Genomic DNA, 19,899 nt, shown 5'->3' with positions numbered 1-19,899 from the left:
CAAATTTTTCCCAAGTCGCTTGGTCTGCTTTGTTTTAAGTTGGCCAGACTCTTGGTGGCCATATTGAAAATGTAAACCGAAGAAAGATTCTAGAATCCACTGGCTCATTTCCTCCCGTTGAGATCTCTAAGGTTACTAAGCGACAGCTGGTAAGATGTCTGGAGCTACTGACACCATTTTCTTCCTTGGGGGAGCTGGGCCATTCCTTTGGCCTCTGCTCTTCCTCTTCTGCTGGTTTGGTGGCTGCCCCAGCACCCTGGCAGCACAGCTTCATCTCATGCCACCACCACTGTCGGTCACTTGTGCCAAGCCTGAGAACCGTGTCTATCAACAACAAGACCTCCCTTTCCAGGTCTCCTGTCTTTGGGACAGCCATGTGGTGTTGCACTACTCAAAAGCCCCCCAACAAAACTCCAAGGAGGGAGGGGCCAAATCTCCAGTGCCTCCTCTCTGCCACTGGTATCGGGATGCCATCCTGGTCAACCAGACGACTTCCTGGACAGGTGAGTTGATGCTCAGTCCAGGCCTGCCATGGAAAAGTCCCCATCCACCTTGGGCTGGTTCTCGGATCTCCATGCAGTGCATCTCAGTTTCATGCTTGGCTCCCTTGTGCTTGTATCACAATTTGAGCATTGAGGTTGTGGACCAAGATATCCATCTCTTCCTGCTGCAGCCTCACACCCTTCCCATTTTGGAGAGGCAGCCGGTGTGGGTGGGCTGGTGTGCCCGCCTCAAGAGTTCGGCCTGGCGCTACTACTTCGAGAGCCAAGGGGGTCTTCCTGAGGCCCGCCTCATTCCCACCAACCAGCACAACGAGCCCCTCCTACGTAGTGACTATCCCACTGCCAAGTTGCACCAGGTCTGCATGCCTTACTATAGTTACCATTTGACTGTGCAGTACCCACGCCGTGGATCCTACATTGCTTCGGTCAGCTATAAGCCGGGTCCCCGGAGAAGCCTCAGCCTGGATTTCTTGGTGGAGCCTGCTCTGCTCTTTGTTTTCAGGGTAACCTCCCAATTGCAGAGACCGTCACAAGGGGCCCTGAGCTTTTCCTGGAACCTGCAGCAGCTCAGCCCAGAAATAGTAGCCTACCAACTCCTGGATACACAAAGATCCCTAGAGTGGTCCCACTCCTATGATTACAATCCGTTTGGCATGCACAGCCATTTCTGCTCTGTGCCCACATCACACCAGACCAAGGAAACAGTCGTGGCCAATGTATACTTCCGGACCAGCCAGAGGGTATCGACGAGAGCAAGGGGAAGCCTTGATTTCTTAAACAGGACCCTGATTTTCAAAACAAGCAGGACAAGCTCAATTTCCATAAGACTCAACCCACAGGAAAACACAATCAGCACTTATATTTTTAGCCGAGCCCAAGGACTCTACTATTCTACCCAAAAAGGGAACTTGAGCATGGGCCTTGCTAAGAACTCCAGCCTCTGCTATGTACTTTATCAGCAAGCGGGCCTCTCCTACCTGATTACAGTTAAATTCGTGCAGCTACAGTTATTTAGATTCAGCCTGGATATTTATCTGAATCGGAAAGAGGCGCTGTTCCAGTCTCTAGGGGAAAAGGAGACGGACGTTTATGTCTTCAACAGCACTTCTCCTGACAACAGCTTGGCCTATGTTGTGTGGTTCATCCCCGCACAGCATCCCCTTCTGCAGTGTGAATGGGCCTTCAATCTGCAAGTTTTCAATTCCGTGGGCGGGCACCTGGTGGAAAACTCCACTTTTGCCTACATTGATCGGACCCCAAATGCAGCTCATTTCCTTCCCGATTCTGCCTCAGCTTTCCATCCTGATTCGTATGCGGGATTTGTTGCCAGAGTGAAATGCCTAAAGAGGGCGAACATTCCCATCGTGTTCACTGCGAGGTTTAATATTTACGCGCTGAAAGTCATAGAATCGCAAATTGCATGCCAGCAAAAAACTTGCACCATTCCCAAAGTTAGGATCCACCGGGGGGTTAATACCAAACACATCCTGCATTACGCACAGGAGACTGGATTTACACTTGCAGCAGACATGCGGGTCAATTGCCCAGGCCCCAAATCAACTAAAGTTAGTTGGAACATCTATAAAGTCTCTAATCTGTCAGATAAACCAGACTGGTCCAAACCTTTTAATCCAACTGGTATTGAAGGAAGACATTTCATCCGGCTAAAAATCCCTTGCTCCAGCTTGGATACTGGCCTGTATCTTTTTAATTTTACTGTGCAATTAATTTCACCCACTTTCCCCCAGATGATAGAGCGCTCGGATGCAGTGTTGATAGAGGTTGGGTCAGATCTCTGGGGTGCTGTCATCATGGGAGGCCACTTTAGGTCCGTTGGCTTTTCTGATCGGTGGATTCTAAAAGGATCTGTCCTGTCCAATGGTGAGATGGTCAGTCTGTCTCAGGGACTGTCCTATACTTGGTATTGCACCAAACAGGAAAGAGACTATACATCGATGGCCCTCAGCACAGTTGGGAAATGTTATCCAGATCAGGTGGATTTGAAGTGGACCACATCCTCCAATTCAATTCAGATGGTACTTCCGGAAACACTTCAGGCCAATAACACATACCATTTTCTCCTGTTAGTTCAAAACGGTAGCAGGATAACTCAAGCTCAGCAAACCGTACATGTGCGTGCTCACGGTGCCCTCGTTCTAAACATTGCATGCACTGAAAATTGTGGAACGTCAGTAATTCCAACAGAAAGATTTTCTCTGTCTGGTAAATGTGGGAACTGCAGGGAAATCAAATCCTGGTATTATTGGTCACTGCGCTCGGCCCAGTCCCATGAAATCAAATTTGACTGGTCTTCCAGAACAACTACTGGTAGATCCAGCTCATATCTACATTTCAAAGCCTTTGCTTTGGTCTCCATGGCAGAAGAGTTCTACATTTTGAGCCTAAAAGTCGTCACCAAAAATGGACAGTCTTCTAGCTGTGAATATTTTTTTTATATTAATGCTCCGCCACAGATAGGAAATTGTGTCCTTCATCCAAAAGAAGGAATAGCTTTTCTAACAAAATTCATTATCCAGTGCCATGGATTTGAGGACAGAAATCAGCCTCTCGCCTACAAAGTAATAGCAGCATCAGATCAAATGACAATTAGTTCCATATCCTCAATTCAAAATAATACTTTGGGGATAATCATCTATGTTGGACATGAATCCAAAACTCCATGGTCTTTCCTTCCTCCTGGCAGACCCTCACAGACCTTTGCTTTGCCTATATATGTTCAAGTTTTCGATGCCCTTGGTGCATCTTCTCAAGTCACTTTGCAAGCAACAGTGCTCGATCAAAGACAACCACCAACCAATGCTGTCCTCCATCAACAACTATATGATTTGATGAATGGATCAAGTGCCCTTATGACCAAGTTGCTCATCACCAAGGATTACCTGAGTATAGGCTATATTGTATACATGATGGCCGCGGTCTTAAACAATATTGAAGCTTCACCCTCCAATCGTGTTCCTAAAGCAGATTTGCGTCAACACCTCCTCAATATAAGCACAGGGATTCCTAGCACTAGTATCGGGGAAATCAATCAGGCGATCCTAAGTATTTGTCAAGCAACGCATGAAATTGCTGAAGTCGATAAAATATCCCAGCTGCTTGCAGTAAGAAAATTAAAAACAGTCAGTCAAGCTCTGAGGAGACACAGGAATCAAGGCTTGGGCTCAAAGGAAACGGAGATTCTTAGCAACGGGATTTTCACAGGATTGTCCAATATCTTGGATGCTTCTCTCTTGAATCACAGAAATCCTAACACGGATGCCATTAAAGAAGCGATTTCTGTGACCGAAATATTAACAGATCTCATTTTACAAGGCAAAGTCCCTGGTGGGAATGAAACTAAAATGGTCGCCCGAAACTGGTCCATCCATCTTTGGAAAAGCAAAACATGGGACATTTCTGGAAGTTTCTCAAAGAGGAAGCAATGTAGGAGCTGCTTTTATCCAACACTAAAGCAGGGGTCTCATGTGGAGTTAGAAGAAGATAATGTCGTTTCCACCGTTCTGTACGAATTTGAACAGAATCCTTTCCCTTGGCTGGCTTTTGCCGACAATATTGGCACAATAGTGACAGGGTTCAAAATGGCGGCAGCCGATTCTAAAGGAGACCTAACTACCATCGTTCCTGATATGTTTGAAATGATCTTGACTAGGACAGACAAGGCCATCTTTGAGCTGACTATAGGGCCAGATAAAAAACTTCCTAAAACGACGGGTGGCTTCGGCTTGGAAATTAAAAGAAACTCCAGTGATATTTTTATCCAACTGGTGCCCCAAGTGAACATTACTTTCCAGGTATTTATCTACTTAGGCCTCAATCTGAGCCATCCTCCCTTACTTTTATATAACGCTTCTCATTTAAGTCCTCCAACAGTCCTCCAAGAGGATACAATTATCACTGGATGTGCTCTCAACATTCCTTACATCTTTTGCCTTCCAAAGTCATTGCTTTGGTCTCCAGCTTATAACAGGGTAGCAGACACGCTCAACCTTTCCATTGTCTTGCAGTCACAACCAATTGTGAGACACCAAACCGCAAAATCTCTCCGCGTTGCTATCTTTGCAGCAGGCTGTTTGTCTCTTGAAGGCGTTCAGGATCAGTGGAAAGAAGAACCCTGCAGCCTTGGACCTCAAACCAGCTGGTCGAAAATCCACTGTGTCTGCCAAGGGAAAAAAAACAGCACGAAGTCAACTAGATCCGATTCAAGAGGGGCTTCAGGACCCGGAGTCCGATTTTTGGCTGGCAAGTTACTTCTATTTCCCAATCAAGTTGACATGAAAATGTTGCTTTTACAACCGATGGGAAGAAATCCTGTCCCAGGGTTTATGGTGCTTGCTGTTTTCCTACTCTACATTTTCTTGGCTGTCTGGGTGAGAAGAAAAGACAAAATTGATATTGAAGAGCAGATTATATATTTGCCAGATAACGACCCGTTTCACACCACGAGATACCTGGTGACCATCTATACCGGGAGCCGCCCAAGTGCAGGGACCAAAGCGGATGTGTTCATAGAGCTGATTGGCCAGAATGGAAAAAGTAATGTGCATCTCTTAAAGCACCCATCATTTCCAGAGATCCTTCAGAACAGCTGCATTGATACTTTCATGCTAACTACTGGGGAAGATTTGGGAGATCTCGTCTCTATCCACATCTGGCACAATTATTGTGGCTTTGGTCCAAACTGGTACTTGAGCCGAATCAAAATCCTCAGCGTAGACACAAACAGGTCGTGGCTGTTTCTGTGTAGAAAATGGTTGGCCCTCGGCAGGAATAACTACCAAATAGAATGGACTTTTGAGGTCACGGATCCACAAGTCCCCATCAGCAGAACTGATTATCTGTTGATAATGTTTAGCTATCACTGGTTCCAAGACCACCTTTGGTTCTCTATCTTTGTTCGCAGCCTTGACAGCTCCTGGAACAGATTTCAGAGGCTCTCCTGCTGCTTAGCGATACTTTTGACCTCCCTGCTGGTCAACACGATAATCTTCAACACTAAGAAAGAAGAACAGGTTTATCTCCTAGAACTGCAGTATTTGAGGTCCATAATAGCCGGGGTTCTTGGCGCTCTCATCTCCCTTCCTGTGGGATGGATTGCAATAAGCTTGTTTAAGTACTCCGTGAAGGGGTCTTCCCAGTGTAACCTCGCTCAGGGTCAGGAAACGGAAAGCTTCCCTTGGTTGCTCGAAAGCCTTTTTAAAGCAGATACTCAACTTTCAGAGATAAAATCACAGCAGTTTTCAGCCACGGATACCAATGTTAGTAATAATTATGCAGCAGAAAAGAAAGCAACTTTGGGTAAAACTCAGAAATCGCAATGGGGTAGATGTTTGTCTTGCAGCGCATGGTTCTTTGTCTTCCTTATATCTGGGCTAGCCTCATTTTTCATCACATTCATTGGCCAGTCTTTTGACCACAAAACATCGTCCGAATGGCTAATAGCTGCTCTGATATCGTTCTGTCTCCATGTGAGCTTCTTTGAGACCTTGCAAATTGTTGTTTACTCCAGCTGGAATATCTGTTTGGCAAAATACTGCGCAAACATCCCGTGGCAAGGCTATCATGCTATGACGTACACACCAAGAACGTTGGACGCTGACGAGATGGAGAAGTTGCACAATGACCTGTTGGAACTGAGAGCTTCCAAGAAATACCAACCCATCAAAGAGGAAGATGTTATAGCCATGCAAAAGAAGAAGCTGATTCAATATCTAGCTTACAAATATGTGAAGGACATGATCTGCCATTTTATCTTCTTGGGTTTAATTTTCGCCATCTCACACCCAATAGATGTTACGGCTGCTTTCTTTTACAATCGCGCCATGTCTAGAGAATTTTCTCCTGATTTACCCAATTTGAATGGAGCTCAGGATGTTTACAGATGGGTAAACAAAAGCTTTCTGCCACTGATACACAATCCTTATCACCTAAGCTATCTTCCGGTCTCCGGGTCCAAAATCCTGGGATTGCCCAGAATGAGGCAAATAAGAAAGAAATCTGCAGACAGATGTCTACTCCCCTACGAATTAAAAAACATGTTTTTGCTGGCTAATATTCAGTGCAAGAACAAATATGGATTCAGCCAGGAAGATCAAAGTAACTATGTGGGCTCGTGGTCAACTCCAACGGACACCTCTGTTCCCAAGAACCATGCTGAGTTTTTAGGCTTCAGTTATGAGCCAAGCAGTGCCCAATGGGAGTATATGTCCTATGGACGATTAAATGACTATCCTTCCAGGGGATATACGTTTTATTTTTTCCCCAAAGAACCACAAGTGAATTCAACGCAAAGGTTGGACCCTTTGGAAACGAACAGCTGGATTGACAACAAGACGTGGGCAGTGATTTTCGAACTCACAACTTTTAACGTTGATGCCAATATGTTCTGCAGCATTTCCGTCATTTTTGAACTTTCTTTCCTCGGCCCTGTGAATGCCAGCATCGTTGTACATTCTTACAAACTCCCATTTTTCACCCATCAAAACATGAGTGAGATTTTCTTCTTTTGCCTGACGATATACATACTTATTATTTATATTGCTGACGAATGCCACATGATGTACCAAGAACAGCTGAGCTATTTTACCCTGGCTACCAACCTGATCAACTTTGGGATAAAGACCAACTGTATTCTCTTTCTGGTGGTGCTTTTGTGCAAATTCAAGCTTTCTTCCGATTTGGTGCAATTTTACTTACTGCATTCCCAAGAGTTTGTTCCATTCCATACGGCTTCCCAATTCGACCAGACTGTCAGAGGTGTGCTGGGGATTCTGGTTTTTTTCCTGGTTCTGAAAACGTATCGCTATGTCAGATTTCTGTTCGATTTACGCTTAGCCCAAAAAACCCTCAGAACGGCCCTCGCTGGTATCATCAATATAACCGTAATGGGTATCATATTTTTCAATGCATACATGGCACTCGGATACGTGGGATTTGGCCAACATGAATGGCATTTCCGCAGCCTAATGTATTCCTTCACGACCGTGTTGTCTTATTGTGCCTTAACATTTAAGGACACTGAATTTTTGTCTGACAAATTTCTAGGGGGTCTTTTTTTAGCATCCTTTCTGTTGGTGATGATCTGCGTTTTTGTCAATTTAAGTCAAATCCTCATCATGTCAGCTCACTCAGACATGAAGGAAGTTGTTTTCAATGAGCCTTCCAATGAAGCTGATGTAATGTATTTTATACTCCAGAAGATGTACAGGATGTGGTATTTTGCCAGTACTGGTACCTACACAAAATCAGAGACTGATATTTTTAATAATATACTGTATGGGAAAGTTAAGAAACGTAGAAAACAGCCCTTGAGAAAACACTTGGGAAAGAAAGAAAGGCTTTATGTTGTTGTTTGAGGCAAACAGTCAGAACTTTGTGTTAATTAATTTCCTTGGGCTATTCCTTTGGATCAGGCTGAATTCCCAAACCGTCTTCTGCTCTCATCCCAGATAGTTTTCTGCTGCTTTGATTTCCGTTATGTGTTATTCTGGAAGCCCTACAGCAGTTGAGTTCCTAGCTTTGGGCTTGTGACCAATCTCATTTTCATCAGTAACAAGGTTGAATGACAGACGATAGGAGTGAAGTCCTTTCTGGAGAGACATTCAGCTTGCTCAAAATCTGTCCAGAACGAGGACTTCAGACAGTAACTATGGTCTGACCAACTCATCCAATCATATTGTGCTAACTAAGCAGAAGAAACCGCAAGATGGTTTACAACGAAGAAATGAGAAAAAACCCAAGTACATTTTTGGTCTCTAGATCCTTCACTAGGATCCATGCTGTACCCATTTTGGAAGGTCAACACACAGGTTAAAAGTTCTCCACATCAAGATCAGCTGCTACAGAGAACCAAGACACCACCACACGATGCCTTATAGAATGTGGAAACATTGGATACCCAGAATGTAGAAATGTTTGCAGTGGGATCTGCAGGGGAGATGGAGATATAGAGATATCAAGAAATTCAAAATGGTGGCCGTGACTACCTGATTGACACCTGGCCCCTTTTAATGTACTTCCTACCTGTGGAAGTATATAAAAGACAGGTGAAGCTTCAACTCTCACTTATGCTTTTGATGCCCTCTCTTACTAATACCCCCAGATATATGGGGTACTTCCTTACTGAAATCTTAAACTCTTTCCTTCTCACTATCTTGCCTGGTTCCTATCTTTCCATTCTTTATCCACAGTTTCTTACCTTAGGAGATTTCTCTAGTGCCACTTTTTTTGCCCTTGTTATATGATATATGAAAAGTAGTGAAGTGAACGTTCTTTTTTAATAAGTCACTTATATGCATCTCTTCCCTGTTTATTTCAATAAATACGGTAGCTTTGTTCAGTTAGTCTTTGATTGATATTAAAATTGCTGGTTCTTCTTGTTATACCTTTTTGGAATGCTTCTGATTTGATTTCTACCTCCCAGTTCAATTTGGAATAGCAATAGCACTTAGACTTATATATTGTTTCACGGTGCTCGCCAGCCTTTTCTGAGTGACTTACAGAGTCAGCCTATTGCCCCCCCCCCCCCCCCGCCAACCATCTGGGTCCTGATTTTACTAACCTCAGAAGGATGGAAGGCTGAGTCAACCTTGAACCAGTCAGAATCGCTAGTAGCTAGTAGTAGTAATGAACTGTTTGTAGCCGGCAGTCAGGAAAAGTAGCGTGCAGTACTCCATTCTAACCACTGGACCATCACGGCTCATGATAGATAGATAGTAATAGCACTTAGCACTTAAACTTACAGTATATACCACTTCACAGTGCTTTATACCAGTGGTGAAATTCAATTTTTTTTACTACCGGTTCTGTGGGTGTGGCTTGGTGGGTGTGGCTTGGTGGTTGTCGGTTCTCTGAACTACTCAGAATTTCCTCTACTGGTTCTCCGAAGTACTCAAAATTTCCACTACTGGTTCTCCAGAACCTGCTGGATTTCACACCTGCTTTATACCCCTCTTTAAGCAGTTTATAGAGTCTGCATATTGCCCTCAACAATCTGGGTCCTGATTTTACCGACTTCGGAAGGATGGAAGGCTGAGTCAACTTTCAGCCAGTGAGTATCGAATGTACAGTAGGTATTCTTAAAATATCATCATAATCTAACTTACTGACGTAAAGCGCATGATGATGATGATGTGGATGTGGATGATAATAATAATAATAATTTTTTCAACAATAAAACATTATTGTGACTGTTTCTCAGCACATTGGTAAAAACTGCCCCAGTTCCTGAAGAATTTCTGCCACTTAGAGCAGTGTTTCTCCATCTTGGCCACTTTAAGGTATGTGGACTTCAACTCCCAGAATTCTCCAGCCAGCATTTTTAAGTCCACACATCTTAAAGGGGTTGAGAAACATTGACATAAGAGCAACATAATCAAAGGGTGGTCAGATCTGGCTAGCCCGTCAGGCCTGGGGATAAATTTTCTTGCCCCTCCCGAATGCTGAGTGAATGTTGTGTTTTAGTACCTTTTAGTTATCTCACTTTTTTTTTTCTGTATTTTGTCTTTCACTCCCCTTCCCTTACTATTGTAAGCCGCCCTGAGTCCCCTCAGGGAAAAGGGCGGCCTATAAATGCTAAATAAAATAAAAAAAAAATCAAAAATTACAACCCAACAGAACTCCAACAGAGGTTGCCCAGTTGCAGAAAGTTCTAGAACCCTTGAAGTCATTCCATCTACAGCAGTTAAGGCTGTTGACCCAAACCTTTCCAGATGCATTTCTTCTTCATGTTTAAGGTTTGTTTCCCATGGGCAGTCATCATACCCCTTTCTTTATGCCTGCCCCCATCACTGATGACATCTAACCACACCTATAGGCCAGGAGAAGACAAACCCCAAACCTCATCCTCATGGGACACTAACTGTGAGGATGGTTCATTCAGAGTTGTAGAGTTTCTTTCAAGAACTTGGAAGCAACTAAGGGATGGGTTTTCTCTACAGCATTGTTGGGTTTGGAGATCCATCTTGAGGCATACCATGCTTCTGTGCTCAGGACATGTGGCGCTGGAACTAGTCTTTGAAGAACATGACATCCGTCCTTCTCCAACCTCCGCCGATATCACAATCCAGGGTGTTTCCTATTCCTGCAGTGTGCTTTGTCGTCTTCGTCAACATCTGAGAATTAAGTTGCAATGCCAAGATGTCTCCTTGTTCCTGCTTTGGCCATCCACCTTCCCCAAACCTGACTGGAAACAAATGCAGCTAAGCTGCTGTTCATGCCTTGATAAAACAAGATGGCGCCATCGTTACAGTTATAGATCAGGTGGCCCCCGAGCTCTTTTCCTTCCCATCAGCCATCATCCATATTCTTCACTGTGTAATCACTACCGTGATGGTTGGCTGCCCCACAGGTGTTCCTCCTGTTTCAGGCATTGTCAGATGGTGCACTACACCCACCAAGGACTGTGCCTTCCTTCCTTCCATGTCAAGCAAGGGCCTTTGGTCAGGCCTAGCTTGGACGTGCAGGTGGAACCCGTCATATTACATCTTTACAGCGCCCATTCCAAATTACTCCGCATCCCTCATAGAACTATCCGTCTATTCTGGAATGTCTCCTCGGTCAACTCCCAACGAAAGACCTACAGCCTGGTGGATGCTCACAATAGTCAATTCTGGTCTACCACATACAATCCATATGCTTTACGCAACAATTACTCCATTGCTCCTAGTCCACCATCTTTCAGGAACAATGTTGTGGCTCGTTTCGCTTTGGTTCTTGAAGAGGCAGAATCTGGGGATTTGAGTGGGGCATTAGATTTCTCAGGTGCCATTTTAGGTCTGAAGACCAGGAATCATCCTCTCGCTTATCTTGCTGTCAACATGCGGAAAACCAAGGCAGACGCCTATTTTTTTACCCACAGATGGGGTTTCTTCTATCATATCAAAGGCTCTTCCAGTGGCTTGCACATCCCTTCCCGCACGTACTACCTTTTTTATCAACAGCAAAGTCTCTCTTACTTGATCGCCATTGAATTTGTCCACCGGTGCTGGTACAGGTTCGGCATCCATATGTATCTTAACAGAAAAGGAGTCCATTTGAAGTCTGATTCAGGGAAAGATGTAGAAATCCACATTTTCAACAGCGGCCCTTCATTTGTGCCAAGTTTGGCCTATATTGCTTGGTTTATTCCGCTGCAGAATCCATTACTCCAGCACAAGTGGGCCTTCAACCTACAATGCTTGGGTGTAGAGAAGGAAGATCTTCCCTGGAATGCTACTTACAGTTACAGAGATCGTGTCAAAAACGCGGCCCGTTTTATATCTGATCTTCCGTTCAACCCTGCTTTATACGCAGGCTTCATAGCGCCAGTCAATTGCACACAAATCGGCCAAAGATGTTTCATTTTGGAAACCAAAGTCGGTACTTATACCTCAAAGGTCCTGAAGTCTACAGTGGATTGCCTTCAAAGATTTTGTTTCCTGAAAAGAGTAAAAATCCAGGAATCTCATTATACTAATCCTGTTTTAAATTATAGTAAAAACATCTCGTTCATTCTCTCAGCTGATTTTGAGGTGAATTGTCCAGAACCAAGGCAAACACATATAACTTGGAGAATCTATAAAGTTCCAGATATGAAGACTGGTCCAGACTGGTCAAAACCTTTGAACCCTCCTGCAGTTGGGAAAAAAGATCTTTTACACTTAAACATTCCTGCTGAGAGCCTAAATGAAGGCTTGTATTTATTCAATTTGACCGTAACATTAATCACAATGGACACTTTAGAGAAAGCTGAGGCCTCTGATTCTGTGTTTGTCAGGATTAGGCTCAACAGACTCTGGGCGGTCATCGCTGGAGGTGATTTGCAGACGGTTAGATTTTCCGACCAGTGGATTCTGGATGGATCTGCCTCTTCTGATCCAGATGCCCCCCAACCTTTTGAAGGCCTCACCTTCACTTGGTACTGCTCCAAACAAAAGGAAGATTACATTTCCATGACTTTGAGCGAGACTGGCAAGTGTCGTCAACATCAGGCAGATTTGAGATGGACAGCTTCTTCCGAGCCACTGCAAACAGTTCTACCTAGAACACTTCAAGAAAATGCCACATACTATTTCCTTCTGGTGGTTCATAAAGGAAGGAGACAGGCCCAGGCTGAACAAAGGATCCAGGTGAAGCCTGATGCTTGGCTAGTCCTGAACCTCACCTGTATTGAGAACTGCAAAAGATTCGTGATCCCCACAGAAAGATTTTGCCTATTTGGCAAATGCCTAAACTGCAGAACGTTTGATAGGCCTTGGTTTCACTGGTCACTTTTTTCAGGAAATTCCTCGGAGCTCCAATTTGATTGGGCCACCCGAACGTCAACAGGGAGAACTAATCCATACCTCTGTGTGAAACCCTTGGGTTTGATGCATATGGCAGAATTCTCCTTTAGGCTTGTATTAAAAGTAGGCCTGGAGGGACACGAACCATTGCTCTATAACTATTCATTTGTTATAAATATACCTCCAGCACTTGGAAAGTGCAGCCTTAATCCTCCCACAGGAATAGCATTTCTAACAAAATTCTCTGTTCACTGCAGCGGCTTTAGAGATCAACATTTGCCTCTTACCTATAAGGTCAAAGTGGCATTGGATTCAATGGAAATGCCTATTAGAGGAAACAGTACCTTGGGCGCTATTGTCTATTTTGGTGATCAATCCAAAAGTCCGCCATCTTTTTTACCCGTAGGTGCATCTGCTAAGCAATATCTCTTGAACTTACATGTCCAAGTATATGATGGTCTTGGTGCTTATTCCCAAATGACACTACCCACCACAGTGCACAGCCTACTGAAAGTCAAGGAACCAGAGGCTGTGTTAAAGGAATTGCATAAACTAACCGGTGGAACTTCAGCTCCCATCATATATTTTCTCAACCGTGGGAATTATTTTAGTGCGGGATATTTTGTCCACATGGTGGCTTCTGCCTTAAATGACCTAGAAGTGCTTCCAAGACTCCACTCCTCTAAGACCAAATTGCGTGAAATTCTTTTAAATCATTTGGCTGGGATCCCGACAACAAATATAATGGAGGCAAATCATGTGATCTCAAGTATTTTGCAGATAACCCAAGAAATTGGGGAAATCAACAGGAAATCACAGCTTCTTGTAGTCCAAAAGCTCAAGGATGTGACTGATGGGTTGAGAAGACATAACAGAGAAAATGGAGGTTTTAAGGAAATCTGTGATCTTGGAACTGCTATTCTTGCGGGGTTATCCAAAGTCCTGAAAGCTTCCTTGTTAAAAAACCCACAAAGCCACAGAATCATGGCTGAGGAAACCATGTCTGTCACTCAAATTTTAACAGACCTCCTTTTAGAAGGCAAAGTCCTAGGAGAACATGAAACCATCATAGGAGCTGATGACTGGACCATCACATTAAGGAAAGAAGAAAAGCAGGATATTTCTGAAAGTTTTGCTAAGAGAAGAGACTGCCAAAACCGTTTCTATCCCAAAATGAAGCAGGTGGAATATGACCAGTTGCCCGACGATACAGTAATTTCTACGGTAGTTTATGACTTTGACAACAATCCATTTTTTGGGTTGCCATCTTTGGACAATATAAGCACAAGGGTGGCAGGGTTCAAAATGGCGGGAATTAAATCTAATGGTGATGTGATTGAAATCATGCCCGATGTGGCTGAAATGATCCTGACCAGAAATGAGGAAAAGGCAGCTGTATTTGAGATGGTGGTGGAGCGCAGCCAAAACTTCCCTGCAGCATCTGGAGGATTCAGTTTTGAAGTCTGTAGAAATTCCAAAGACATCTTAATCCAGGTAGTGACAAAACCAAAGTTTACTTTCCAGGTTTTTATATATGTGGGTCTCAAGCTTAGTCATCCTCCCATAGCTATTTTTAATGTTTCCCACAATAAGCCAGTGATCCCGAAGACAAAGAATTCCACAGGTGATGACTGTGTATTTCAGAGGCCTTACATCTTTTGCCTTTCACAGACGTTACTCAAATCCATATTCCGAGGCAGCACAGCTGAAAAGCAAAACATTTCTATTGTTTTCCAATCCAACCAGTTTCCGGAGGACCACAACTCACAGAGACTTGGCCTCATGCTGTTTACCGCCGACTGCTTGTATCTGGATGATGCCCAAACACTTTGGAGACAAGATCAGTGTCATCTCGGACCTCAGACTACATGGCGAAAGCTACACTGCGTCTGTGCGGGCAAAAGGCGCACGGCGAGGACTGTCGACCCACCAACAGGAAGACCCTCCCTGGGAAACGTCACATTTTTAGCAGGGAAGGTGGCAGTCTATCCTGATCCGATAGAGATGAGAAAGATCCAGTTGGCTCAAATCCAGAGGAACCCAGTGATCATCTTGACCGTCGGTTTCATTTTTCTTACCTATATCCTGTTGGCTATTTGGGCAATGAGAAAAGATAGGGCTGATGTAGAAAGCAGAGCCCATACCATTGTCTTGCCTGACAACGATCCCTTTGATAAAGTTTGCTACCTGGTCACCGTCTATACAGGCAGCCGCATCGGGGCAGGAACGACAGCCGCCGTTTTCATCCAATTGATAGGGGACCAAGCGATCAGTGACGTCCATCGCTTGAGCCACCCTGAACACGTAGCTTTCCTCCGTGGCTCCATCAATACCTTTCTCCTGACTTCTAAGAATGACCTGGGAGACATCTATTGCCTTCAAGCTTGGCACGATAACGCCGGTTCTTCCCCTAGCTGGTTCCTGAGTAGAGTCAAGGTGGAAAATATGTACACCAAGCAGTCTTGGGTGTTCATATGCCGAAAATGGCTTGCTCTGGATAAAGACAACGGCCTGATTGAGAGGGTGTTTGTTGTGGTCCAGCCCTCGGCTGCTTTAAACAAAATGGATTTTTTCCTCATCTGCTTCGCCAAGGACCTTGCAGACAATCACTTATGGTTCTCCCCTTTTGCCCACGTGTGCACTGGTTCTTTCAACAGGCTTCAAAGGCTGTCGTGCTGCTTAGCCACCCTCTTCTGCATTTTGCTAATCAACATGATGTTCTTCAAGGATGATGTGGATCAGCAGATGTATGCAGGACATTTGCAGTATCTCAGGCTTCTAATAATTGGCATTCAGAGCGCTTTCATTTCATTCCCTTTGCAGATGATCATAACAGCTCTGTTTAAATATGCACAGAAAGAGCCCTCTGACCAGAAGATCCCGGAAACTCAGCAAAAAGTGTGTTCTCATTTAACGACTGGAAATCTGAGGAACTGGAAAGAACTCTTGCAGAAATGTTACCTTCAGGAGACTGCTTCAAAATCCCCAGGGCCTGGCTTTCAAGACGGCGGCTTTGCCGCTGCCTCCGATTCCCAAAACCTGGCACAACAGAAGCATATTAGGTGGCGGCAGAGAGTAAAAACCCGCTACAACTGCACGATTCCAGAGGGGGATGCCAATATAATTTCAACGGAGGAAGAAGCTTCGGACGTTGGCCATGCCAACATCAATTTTAACAATAATTCCATGGAGAAGGAGGCAGAGCAGCAAACGAGGCCACTCAATACTCCCAGCATGCTTTTCTTCAAAAGGCCCCAGATCATATCTTGGTGGAACAAGTATGCTTCATGGATGTTGGTCTTGGTTATTTCTGCCACATCCTCTTTTTCTATCATATTATATAGCACATCCCAGGACTACAAAACCTCTTTAGAATGGCTCGTGGCGTCTGCCGTCTCACTGCTTGTCAGCATGTTCTTCCTTCAGACACTGAACATCCTGTTTTTTTCTGCCCTCAAATCGCTTCATTCCAATTCCTGTGAAAACATCCCGTGGTCGATCAAGGAAACTTTCCTGGAGATTAAACTGAACGAACCCAGCATGAACGCTGACGACATGCGAGAACTGCATTACGATCTCGTGAGAATGAGAGGCAGCAAGCAGTACCAGCCCCTGGAAGAAGACGAGATCACCATTTTTAAGAAAAGGGGGAAGATCCGACATCAAGCCTTCGTTTTCCTGAAGGACGTCCTATGCCACTTCATCTTCTTAATCCTCATCTTGAACATTGCCTACTCCATGGAAAACACCACGAGTTTTTACTACAATCAAGATATGAAGTCAAAATTGTCGGAGGGGCTTTTTGAAGTCAGCAAAATAAAGGAGATTTATCCCTGGTTGAGAGAGGTCTTTTTGGAACTGATTCACAACCCCGTGAAGCCGACCTTTCTCCCGGACACCTGGTCCAAGATCCTGGGTTTACCCAAAATGCGGCAGATAAGAGCAAAGCGTAGTGAGAAAGAATGCTTCTATCCACGCAGTTTTGTAAATAAATTTGTGATTAGTAAAAGCCACTGTCTTCACAAATATGGCGTCGACGAAGCGGATCGCAGGAACTATCTCGGGTCATGGAAGAACCCCGTTAATGAATCCATGGCGAATCCTTCGGGTAATTTCACAGGCTTTACCTACCACAATGCCAGAGATGCCTGGGGATACAATTCCTATGGAGAGCGAAATGTGTACAAAGCGGGAGGGTATATGTTCAATTTTTACCCCAAGGAGACAGTCTCCGAATCAATGAAAAGACTGGCATCTTTGGAAGAAAACAACTGGCTGGATGAGAATACTTGGGCGCTAATAGTTGAGATGACAACTTTTAATTTTGATACGGACCTATTTTGCAGCATATCGGTGATCTTCGAACTTTCTTACTTAGGCCCTATTAATGCAACTTTGTGGATCCACTCCTATAGACTCCCCATTTTCAAGCAGCTGGACCAAAGGGAGAAGTTTGTTTTCATCCTGGTAGGCTACATGCTAGTTTTTTACATCATTGACGAGTTTTGCGTAGTGGAGCAGCAGAGACTCAACTACCTAAAAAATGTTTCCAATTTAATTAACTTCGGCATAAAGGCGGTGTGTTGTTTCTTCCTCCTGCAACTTGCATTCAAGTTCAAGCTGGCTTCCAGCCTTATCGAGCTCTATCTCCGTCAACCGAACCAATACATCCCCTTCCACAAAGTTTCTCTAGTCGATAAAACGTTGAGGATCACTCTCGGGTTTTTGGCCTTTCTGATCGTCCTGAAAACTCTCAGGTACTCTCGTTTCTTTTACGACGTGCGCCTGGCCCAGAGGTCCATTCTAGCCGCCCTGCCAGGTATCTGCTCCATGGCCTTAGTGGTGGCCGTCTACTTCTTCGTCTACATGGCCTTTGGCTACCTCGTCTTTGGCCAGTACGAATGGAACTACAACACGATGACCCATTCGGCACAGACCGTCTTCTCTTACTGTGTTTCAGCCTTTAAAGACACGGCTTTCAGATCCAACCGTGCTCTGGGGGGGCTCTTCCTGGCCTCCTTCATGATGGTGATGATTTGCGTTTTGATCAATTTATTCCAAGCGGTGATTATGTCGGCCTACGAGGACATGAAGCAGCCGGTTTACGAAGAGCCTTCCGATGAAGCCGAGGTGGTTAATTTTCTCTTCCATAAAATCCACCGAATTTGGGCTTTCATCACTTTCAGGCCGGTATCAACGACCGATACGGAACTCTTTAATCGGGTGCTTTTTGGGATTCCGGAGAGGAAAAGCATGCATCACCTTGGACTCAAAGCCAGGAAAATAAATGGGAAGAAAATGGTGTATCTTGTCATTTGAGTGCTGGTTTCAAAAAAAGAGAAGAAAATCAGGACTCGGATTTCTAAAATCCCTTTTTTCCAGGCATTAGCCTCAGGCTGGAGTCTCTTTGGTTATTCACAGTACAATTTTTGGAATAATTATTCTTTCATTATTGGCAAGCATACATACAGCCAATCGGGATGAAAAATGAATATTCTGATTTCTTCCATTTTCATGCCTGCCGACCTTTTATCCTCTCGGTTATGAAGAAGCAAAAATGATTGGGACCAAGACTTTTATGTAACTATTCTAAAACCTCTGTATTTATATCAGAGAGCCTTTTTTTAATGCAAGCTCCTTTCTTATTCCTTAATTTTTCAAACTGCAGCATTGGTTGACATTTTCAACGAAAGCCAGTGGCTGAACTGCTGTCTCAAGCATCTTTCTTGGAGAGGAAGAATCGAAACCTAAAAGTCAAACTAATGCAAGAAACATTGATCATTTTTTTTAAAAAAAAGGTATCAGAGGGAATTTCATAAACGTTAGAGCACCTTACCTGCCCAAGAACGATCACCGTCAAGATTAAAGAATATTTTAAGTCGCTTTGATTGTTCTGTTTTCATCCTTAACATTTTCAAAACTGTTATCCCATGTTCTGCCTTAGGAATTGGCACAATAAAGTGTTGGCATCCATTAGGGGTGTCCAAAAGCTGGATAATAAATAATAAATAATAACAGTGTACAAGTGTGCGTGCACAGGTGTGTACAGGTCCCTCTTGTTTAGTGAACATTTGAAGTTACAATGGCACTGGGAAAAATGACTTATGGCCATTTTCACACTTACGACCATATGTGTGTTTGTGTGCGTGCACATACATAATAAAAAAAATGTCATTTTCTCACACTATGTCGTGGCCTGCCAGCAGCCAGCAAAGTTGGCAGCAGATTCGGACAGTGAGGAGGTTGGGGAGGAACATGGGCCAGTCCTGGAGTCTGGCGAAGGCTCTGATGAGGGCTCTGTGTCGGAGGCAGAGAGGGGGCCAGGGCCCTCTGACAGTTATCAGCTGCCTTCAGAGTCAGACATCAGTGAGGCAGATGTATTTATTTTTATTTTATTTATTTGATTTGTCAATCATTTACAAGATAATAGGTATAAGAATAAACATGAGTATGAATGAAATGGGTACGAATAAATGGGGAATGTAGGACAGGGATGGTAGGCACGATGGCGCGCTTATGTACGCCCCTTAAAGATGAACAGCTGGAGTCTGTTCCCAGTGTGCGCATGCACAGAGTTGCCAGAGGAAGGGAACAGCTAAAGATACAGGGCCTGACTTGGGAGTAAGGCTACAAGTGTACGATGAATGGCCCTTCCCAGAGGAAATAAAAGAGGAGCGAAAGGGGAGTGGAGTTTGCAGGAGACAATTAGTTCGCTTAATTGGTTCGTGACTCTCCGAGACTCCTTGCCAGGTTTTGCAGATATCGGCCTGGCAGCTCTCCAAGCCAGATAAGGTCTGTGACTGAAAATCCTCCCTTGAAAGACTTTGCTGGATGCGAATGAGCAGAATTCACTGTTAATTAATAAATGGGTGTTTTTGGTTGGGACAAGGAGTTTGCTTCATGCTCTTGGGAAGCCTCGCTCAGAAGATACTCTGACCCATCCCTACAAATCTTCTTGCCAGCACAGTGGACATAGCTTTCCACAGCGCACTTCATCATAAGAGCCGAGGTGGCGCAGTGGTTAAATGCAGCACTGCAGGCTACTTCAGCTGACTGCAGTTCGGCTGTTCAAATCTCACCGGCTCAGGGTTGACTCAGCCTTCCATCCTTCCGAG

The 19,899-nt window shown here is 44.3% G+C and overlaps 2 protein-coding genes across 2 annotated transcripts; both read left to right on the top strand.

Moving 5' to 3' along the window:
* Positions 1-154: 154 nt before the first annotated feature.
* LOC106549552 (polycystin family receptor for egg jelly-like) lies at positions 155-7,876 on the top strand. The gene has a single exon (XM_014067244.2). The coding sequence runs from the start codon at positions 155-157 to the stop codon at positions 7,874-7,876; it is 7,722 nt and encodes a 2,573-aa protein (XP_013922719.2).
* Positions 7,877-10,457: 2,581 nt separating this feature from the next.
* PKDREJ (polycystin family receptor for egg jelly) lies at positions 10,458-18,760 on the top strand. The gene has a single exon (XM_014067245.2). The coding sequence runs from the start codon at positions 10,496-10,498 to the stop codon at positions 18,101-18,103; it is 7,608 nt and encodes a 2,535-aa protein (XP_013922720.2). The 5' UTR covers positions 10,458-10,495; the 3' UTR covers positions 18,104-18,760.
* The last annotated feature ends 1,139 nt before the right edge of the window (positions 18,761-19,899 follow it).

This window comes from Thamnophis sirtalis, unplaced genomic scaffold, assembly GCF_051295495.1.
Source record: "Thamnophis sirtalis isolate CommonGarterSnake01/CBP01778 unplaced genomic scaffold, rThaSir2_p1.2 scaffold_9, whole genome shotgun sequence".
NCBI lineage: Eukaryota > Metazoa > Chordata > Lepidosauria > Squamata > Natricidae > Thamnophis > Thamnophis sirtalis.
The sequence above is the reverse complement of the archived record's forward strand: the minus strand, read 5'-3'. Positions and strand labels throughout refer to the sequence as shown.

What these genes read in the sequence shown, in the direction of transcription:
- PKDREJ (XM_014067245.2), top strand. Translation starts at nt 10,496, where the DNA reads ATGCTTCTGTGCTCAGGACATGTGGCGCTGGAACTAGTCTTTGAAGAA.
- LOC106549552 (XM_014067244.2), top strand. Translation starts at nt 155, where the DNA reads ATGTCTGGAGCTACTGACACCATTTTCTTCCTTGGGGGAGCTGGGCCA.